This window comes from Phragmites australis, chromosome 21, assembly GCF_958298935.1.
Source record: "Phragmites australis chromosome 21, lpPhrAust1.1, whole genome shotgun sequence".
Classification (NCBI taxonomy): domain Eukaryota; kingdom Viridiplantae; phylum Streptophyta; class Magnoliopsida; order Poales; family Poaceae; genus Phragmites; species Phragmites australis.
The window spans coordinates 9738071-9746701 of record NC_084941.1 but is presented as its reverse complement, the minus strand read 5'-3'; the positions used below and the strand labels follow the sequence as shown (position 1 = coordinate 9746701).

The 8631-nt window shown below is 40.5% G+C and overlaps 1 protein-coding gene across 1 annotated transcript; it reads left to right on the top strand.

The window, feature by feature from the left end:
• Positions 1 to 8458, top strand: LOC133904137 (acireductone dioxygenase 1). Its single transcript, XM_062345637.1, has 7 exons — positions 1 to 161; positions 6396 to 6507; positions 6627 to 6721; positions 6827 to 6941; positions 7073 to 7197; positions 8034 to 8104; positions 8188 to 8458. The coding sequence occupies exons 1-7, from the start codon at positions 144 to 146 to the stop codon at positions 8249 to 8251; spliced, it is 600 nt and encodes a 199-aa protein (XP_062201621.1). The 5' UTR covers positions 1 to 143; the 3' UTR covers positions 8252 to 8458.
• Positions 8459 to 8631: the final 173 nt, after the last annotated feature.

The following is an 8631-nucleotide window of genomic DNA, read 5'->3' as shown; positions in this document are numbered from 1 at the left end:
ATAAAAATAAAAATTTCCTCAGGGGCCTATACGCGCAAATCTCTTCACCTCGCCGAGTCAGGTATAAAAATTTCTCCTGCGGTTTCAGGGATTCTGTCGAGGAAGCGAAAGCAAGGGCGCACATCGCGTCGAGGAGTTCCAACATGGAGACCGAGTTCCAGGTACCCACAACGCGATATTTGCCCCCTATATTCCCTTGTTCTTCTTTGTACGCGAGGATGAAAGGATGCTGTATCGTGAAAAGTTGGATTTTTGTTTTTTCTTCCTCTTCTATCGGGTTGCGTTTGTGTGTTGTGGTTGTGACGGCACGAATCGATGGGGATAAAGAAAGTGGCGGAGCAGGAGAAGTTTTGCTTGTTTATTGCGAAATGCTTCTGTGTAGATTTGAGTTCTTGGAGGGAGGAAATCTGAAGGGTGAGGAAAAGAGGAGATAATTGGGGTGAGGCCGATAGATTTTACGATGGGGATTTTTCAGAAAGATTTTGTGATGAGGAAGTAATAGAGGCTTAATGTTTAGTCGAAATTTGCTGGGTTATTGTTCGAGACATGCTGCGGATAGAATTTTGGGGAAGTCGGCGTTGAAATCGCTGCAGTTCTTGATGTCTCTGATGGCCAAGGAGATGAACTAGATGCTTCAATTGGTGCGAGTTCTAATACCAAATGGATTTTAAGTGGTCTGGAGAAAATCGCATCTTTTAGACTAATTCTGGTCTAGTGCTAAGTAACCGTGGTTTTAATGCTGTGAAGCAGAAACATCATAAATTTCGGATTGGTCTTTGTTAATAGGAGAGATTTGGACTATCACAATCACTTGCAGATTGGGTCTTTTTGTAGCTGTCTCATTAGCATTTATTTTGTTCCATTGCGCCCTTGAAAGTTGGAGGGCTGGAGGAGCCCTCAAGAATGCTATCAATTGACCTCTTTTGTTTAGTCTTAAATAACGGATAAACCAAACAAATATTTTTTGACGTACTACAACCCACTTGTTGTTATTCCTTCACTTCTACAGCCTCGATGAAGGAAAAGAAGTTAGTATGGCCGTTTAATGCAAAATCACATATTCCAGGATCCTGGATTTCTTTCCAGAAAGAAGTATGTGAAGTTAGGATAATTTAGTGTCCTGTTGTGCTGTCACTCGGAAGAAATAACTATATGATTTAGACTTACTGTAAACCTTATAGTGATGTGGATGCATCCCTAGTCACTGGTGCTAACAAGGGTTGCAGTTCCATTGTGAATACTTCTCTTTGTCTTCTGTCACACTCGGTTTTAAAAAAACAAACCAGATGCATTCTATATGTATTTCAGCATCAAGTTTCATACATACGGTGACTTTATAAGTGATAACATAACAGTGTCATTACATAACGATAAGATTCATTACAAAAGGGTTCGTAGGTCTTAAAGAAAATACTAAGATAACTTCCAGTGATAACGGATCCTTCATCTATCCACATGCGTTGTCCAGGGGATTACATAACGATAAGATTCATTACAAAAAGGTTCGTAGGTCTTAAAGAAAATACTAAGATAACTTCTAGTGATAGCGGATCCTTCATCTATCCACATGCGTTGTCCGGGGGAGCGCAAAATCAACCATCCAAGATCCTCACTAATCATGAAGAAGTCCCAGCCCGCTCTTGACCGTAAGCACGGCTGATCGATCAGTTTTATATTCTGCAGGGGTTGCACACTTTACTCACGAGTCGTGATTCCTGTTTTGCTTCATACTTCCGTGGTGTAGATCCGGGATCTCACTACAAGGACTTTACAAAGCGCATCTAAATTCATATGCACCCACTATGGTTTTACCGCTAACAGGGATTTCATTCACTGCAGAGGTCCCCTCTTGTGCCACTCAACCGTCCACTGATGCGTTCAGATTAAGAAAGACATCTAATTAATTGGTTAGGCTATACCCATATAAACCTTGTGGTTGCGTTGTTCAGTCAGTTTACAGGCTTCAAGAATCTAAGCAGGTACTCGCACATTCCTAATGTGCACACAACAGTCATACCAACCAAACCAATCTGACTAGATCCCTATGATCCATGTTGATACAAAAGATTACTCAACTCGGTTCATGTTGTATAGACCATTAATCAGAACCCACCCAACTCGACAGTATGACTAAGTATTGCTACCCCTGACACATAGAAAAAACACAAGCGACAAGGATAATCACGGAAAGTACTAATAAACCTTAAACATGGGATTCATATCGACAAGCATGCATCTAGAAAGTAAAAGATACACTTTCATACAATAGGATCAATGTGATCAAGGACACTTGTCTTCAACAGTGGATTGCTCAAACTCTTCGAAAGTCTGGTCCTGCAGGTTCACGAACTGCTTGTCTTCTATTGCAATCGCGCACTCCAGAAACAAGCAAGCACAAACATATAAAAACAGTACACCAAATAGTAGCAAAACACTATAAAAAGCCTACTAATGGAGAGTACTCGCTGCTACGATCGCGTGAGCGCAAGAATCACCTAAAACGGAAAAGTTATGAGGGTTTGAAACTTTAGGTGCCTTTCTGTAAAAAGAAAAGGGATATTTAGTAAAAATAGAAAGTTGCAGGGACTTATTTGTAAAATTTTAGGGATCTATTTGTAATTATATAAAAGTGTAGGGGGCTAAAAGTAAAATAATAGTATTGACATAGGTTTTTTTGCAAATAGAAAAGTTTAGGGACTTAAATGTAAGATTACCTAATTTTAGAGAATAAAAAGGCTTATTTTTGTATTGAAAAACCTATTTATTGCGTAAGCATGATGTCATCGTTGACTGGGCTTGCTGACGAGGCTCGGGTGTGTTGACGTGGCTTGCCACGCCGGACAAAGCTAATGATATTGCTACGACACGTGGCGCTGATGTGGCAAGGCTGACTGGGCTACCTCTATTTAAATCTAATCCATTGATCTCAAAATCGACGGGTACGATTCAAAGGGGCGAAGGGGTATCTAAACCTCTAATCTTGACCGCACACGAGGGATCCGATGGCTCAGGGCGATTGGGGAGGGTTTGGCGGCCGGCGGCGATAGGAAAACGGTGCCACCGCCGCGGGCATGACCAGAGCATCGTCGGAGAAGTTCGATCTAGCGCTACGAGCTACCAAACACAACGGGAAACAGCACAAAACAGAGAGAAGGGACAAGGGGTCTCACCGAGAGCTTTGAGGCGATCGGAGGTGGCCAGCGGCGGTGAGATGGCTGTGGTGAGGTCGGAGCTCAGCGGGGCCTTGGCTGTGGTGACGGAGAAGCGAAAACGGGGGTCAGGGAAGCTTCCTTGAGTCCTGCGGTGCTAAAGAACCGGTCAGTGGGCCTCGGGGCGCAACGGAGAAGGCGGGCGATGGTGCACGGTGACGAAACTCACCGGAGCTTGGCAGACCTTAATCGGAACTTCCAGGTTCAACTCGGATATTCGGTGCCAGAGAGAAAAACTTAACTTTAACCATCCATACTCAATTCTAGTATTTATAATGCATATCCATGAGTTCACAAGGAAGCCGTCGACCTATGCACCGATCTAGTTCAACTAGAGCTTCACTAATGTAGAGATCGACCAAGTATAAGATGAAGTGAACAAAAGGAACAAATGCTCAATAAAGCAAACCAAGTGAAGGAAATAACGATTTGTTTACCAAAGTTCGGACCCCTCCAATGAGGTTCCTACGTCTCTAATAAGGGGTTCCAAAGAGCTGGATCTCTCTTAACCCTTTGCCTCACCAAAGGATCATAAAGATCGAGCTTGGTTATCACTATGTGATTTCTTCCCTTTCAAAGGCAAAATCGTAGGCTTGACAAACTTTCTTGTGGCACACCACAAGCTTGGGTGCTCACGAGCGACGCCTAGCTGTTTATGAACTCTAAGCTCCAAGAGTAACAAATCCGGCGATGAATCGACTCGCTCACGAACTCAAGTGCTCAAGGTGAGAATTATGCTCATTTAATCTGTTGTTCTCATAACCCAATCCACAAATCTTTGCAAATCTCAAGCTAAAGGAAGGTGGGAGTGAATGTTTTTTTTTTTGGCTCTAAAGGTTGTCTCTTTCGTGCAAAAGCCATGACCCCCTCAAAAGGGGTGAGGGGAGTATATATACCCAACCCAAAAATCAGTCATTATAGAGCATTCTGACCTAACCTGGAACTTCCAGGTCCTACGTCGGAAGGTTGAAAAGTTACTATTACAACTGCTCTTTTATTCAAAAGTTAATCGAACTCGAAACTTCCGATCTAAAGCCGGAACTTCCGGTTTCATGAGAAAACCAAAACCGAGAGCGTACTTCCGGGTTGAATCTGGAACTACTGACTAACTTGGAACTTCTGGTCCAAACTGGAACTTTCGAGTACCCAAGTTAAATTCTAGATTCCCGGTGACCGTGGGGTGATATGTGTCTTCTCAAATTGTCCTAGATATTCTATGAGCACCGAGACATGTCAAGTAAATTCATCGGTGTATCCCTCTTGATAGTACGACATCCCTAAACTAGGATTTCAAAATTCCTTGAAACTGCTCGATATTCGTGAATATTGGCCAATTCGGTCCGCACTGTATTTAGAAATCGACCGATTTTCGAATTTGAATTCAAAAAATTCAAATAAAAAAAAATAAAAAAAAATCACAAAAAATTCTAAAAATACTAGAGATAATTCTAAGACCTTTTGTGAAAAAAAATAAAAAATAATGTCATTTGCATCATATTTCATGGAGAGGAAGTTTGGAAAAAAATAAAAAATGCTAAAATAGGCATATGAATATGATGATTTGGCTCATCACGTTAAGGAAAAGCTTAACATGCAAGCACATATTTTTTATGTAGGACGTATTTTAAAAGGATCTTTAAAATTGGTTTTTTCACTAATTTTGGAGATGCGATGGGTTAGTTATGAATTAATCTAGTTGCAACACATTTACACAATCATGTATGTTATAATAACTATTTCATGAGTTCATGTATTTGTAAAAGACATAAGATCATGTAAGAAGACTAACAAAATTGGTTTCATGATTTTTGGATTAGAAAAGAATTAACTATGCATTTAACTAGGTTTAGCAAATACATTTTCTCACAGAAAATATATAACTTTTTTATAAATAGAAATACTTTTATCATATAGATCATATTACAAGGAAACCAACAAAATTTGTTTCACTTGATTTGAAGCTCAGATGAATTAGTTATCGATTTTACAAGATTGAGCTATTTTTTTGGCTTTTCTTGAACTTGAGCGGTTTCCGATAAAACCGAGTGGCTTTCGATCGAATTAGAGCTGTTTTTGATCATAAACGAAATGCGGGAAATGCGAGCGGTTTTCGGTTCAAATTGAGCGGTTACCAAATCGTCAATTCGGTCTGCTTTTGCCTCCGATTTACAAATTTGACCGAGTGAATTTGAGCAAATTCTCACCAAATTTTGAGCGGTTTTCACGATATTCGCGATTTCGGAAAATCGCCAGGTAGCGATTTCCAGATCTCATACGATTTTGTTAACCCTACTCTAACTCAAATTCATATTCAAACTTAAACTTAAAAACTTAGGGATAACTATATGCCGCTTCTTTCTTCTTTTTGATGGTCGCCAAATCGTCCTTTTATTTTCTTCTGATGGGACTACTACATGTTCATCGTCTTATGAACTTATTAGTCCTTTAATCGTTTGTCATTAATCATTTAAAACCCACACGGGGGCTTAGATGCACTTTCATTATGCCATTCTCCACCAAATAGACACCAAAAAGAGCATATACATGTTTCACGTACACAGAAAATAGTTTTTTTTCTTGAATATGCAAGAGAGCTGCGTATCATTTCATTAAAGAAGAAAGAGATCAAGAAAACACCAATCCCACCCCTTACAAACTTTTAAAAAATACACACGCCACTGACTCAAATAAAGAACGACCCGACCTAAAAAAACAGCAGCACCTAGCTAGCCCCCGAGACTAACCCTTGTAGCTCCTTAGCCTCGGATGCACACCACAAAGTGCCCTCTGCTTTCACTGCCCGCTCAACTTTATTTGCATCAGGAGAGGTAGCATTGAAAACACAATTATTTCGATGTTTCCAAAGTTCCCAAGCAACTAGAATGATCAAGGAGTTAAGCACTTTCCTTTGCTGCTTGTCTACCCACCTGATTGATCGACTCCACCAGGCTGAAAAACCATCAACATCAGGAGGTGGTGCTAGCATACCATGTTGTCTTTTCCAAATTTCTGCTGATATATTTGTTTAGTTACATTAATTCAGGAGCCCATTAATTCTATGTCTACCCTTACTCCCTTAGATCAACTTGCACATTCTTATTCCTTGTATTGGTTATCTGTATTTTTCACTTGTTTTTTTATGATCGCACTTACAGTAAGTTTAATCCTTTTATTTTTCTTCAATAGGATGGTAAGATAGAGGTTATTGAAGCATGGTACATGGATGATAGCCAAGAGGACCAAAGGCTTCCTCATCACCGCGAACCCAAAGAGTTTGTTCCTCTTGAGAAGCTTTCAGGTTTGCACATTTGCAGTTCTGCACATTTACTATAGCTTGTGTTTGAACTCTAGTAGAAGCCACAAACAGTTTATTTCCCTGTTTATAGAAGTTAAACCATTTGCATCTCTTATATCTAGAACTAGGAATTGTCAGCTGGCGCCTAAATCCTGATAACTGGGAGAATGATGAGAACCTCAAGAAAATCCGTGAAGCCAGAGGCTACTCTTACATGGTTTATTCATACTCCTTAGACTTGCAATGGTGATTTATTGTCTTAGGTTTCAGTCTAGTATAGTTTGGTGTCAATAAAGAAGCATTTATGCTTTGCACTTTGCAGGACATTTGCGATGTATGCCCAGAGAAGCTGCCGAATTACGAGACTAAGATAAAGAATTTCTTTGAAGAACACCTGCATACCGACGAAGAAATACGCTATTGTCTTGAAGGGAGTGGTATGTATCTTGTTGTGTTCTTTTATATCGCCATGTGCACATTTGAGAAACAAGGTATATTTATTACTTTCACAAAAATGAAAAGGATATCTATTCTATATAATTATGTGTTCTGTTCTTATGTTATCTAGGATACTTTGATGTGAGGGACCAGAATGATCAGTGGATCCGTGTAGCAGTAAAGAAAGGAGGCATGATTGTTCTGCCTGCAGGAATGTATCACCGCTTCACATTGGACAGCAACAACTACATCAAGGTACTACTTCCTTCCTGACGGCCCTTTTGTACTAAATTGTCACTCCTCGAGTAGGAATGCCACAGATTGTTGTGGTTGGTGGGTGGCCTCAGCCGCGGGATCATGAGGGTGGCCAGGAGCCGTGGGTGGCTGTGGTGGTGTTGAGGGAGAAGGGATGGGCAAGGAGGGAGGGGGTGCTCAGGGAGGTGTAGAAGAGAGGAGTTATAGATAACTTGCCCTCTTTAAATAGAATCACCTAACAAATGAATCTATTAACAACAAATGCTGGTTTGATGCAAGTAATAGGTAAGATAGTATCCAAATAAGCTAATGCAATTGCTTATTTTCCTCTACAGCAACGGGTCCAGTCCTTTATTGCACCTCCTGTAGACCTTGCCACATGACATAAATGGCTTGGACTTAGTAGGCTAGGCTCACATTTCATCAGATATAGCAGTGAAGACAAGAATTTCGCATGCTATTTTGTTGTCATTGGCGAGATTCTGCTCTGGAATTATATGAAATGGACACTGATTTTGTGAACTTAAATTTATATGCACCCATCTTATTTTCTGCACTAAAAAAGGAAAAAAAAAAAAAACTATACACATGCTATAATATTGTGCCACTGAAGGCACGAGCATCTTTTGGAACTTACGTGCATATGAACTTAAATTCATATTTTGATTCCCGAATCTCTAATTGCCCCCAAACTGTGTATGTTCCTGTGCAGCATATTATTCCATTAATTTTCTTTTTTGACAAAATTGTGGAAGTTCTATGCCTGCATTTGGTGTATCAGATAACTTACTTCAGAATCCGTGTTCTTGTGCTTACTATAAACATGTTTCTTTCAGGCAATGCGACTTTTCGTTGGTGAGCCTGTTTGGACACCGTACAACCGTCCCCATGATCATCTTCCAGCGAGGTAAATTCTAAGTTTAACTTTCATTCTCCTCATCGCGTCCAACTTCTTTCCTCTCCCCTTACGGAGTTGTCGCGGCCTTTCAGAAAGGAGTATCTGGACAAACTTCTCAATACAGAAGGCGGAAATCAAGCTGTTGAAGCTCGTTGAGGTCATTCGAACCTACTTCCTGGGGCTGTCGAAACGCGTCCTATGTACTACCAGAATAAGATGTCGTATGTGAAAGTTGTTATTTTAGCAGTGTGTTCTGGTCAGCTTGAAGTGAATTTGTCACCTTCAACTCCTGTGAATCAGTTCGCTGGTACCCCTACATGTGCACTGTTTATGTCTTGAATAAATACTCCCTTCGGTAAAAAATACTTGATATTTTGGATATAGCATACTCTTGGATGCGTTCTTTTGATAAAAAAGTACCCCAATGTGTCGTTAAAAAAGAAAAAAGAACTTTTCTGACGATGGGCCAGCATTGATGCGTTGTGGGCTTGTGATTGGGCCTTTTGCGCCGTCGTCGTGCTGTTCTCGCCCGGCCG

Bases quoted from the DNA above. Each gene is read 5' to 3' on its own strand.
- LOC133904137 (XM_062345637.1), top strand. The intron at 6,942-7,072 runs GTATGTATCTTG...TATGTTATCTAG, and splicing joins CTATTGTCTTGAAGGGAGTG to GATACTTTGATGTGAGGGAC. The intron at 8,105-8,187 runs GTAAATTCTAAG...GCGGCCTTTCAG, and splicing joins CATGATCATCTTCCAGCGAG to AAAGGAGTATCTGGACAAAC.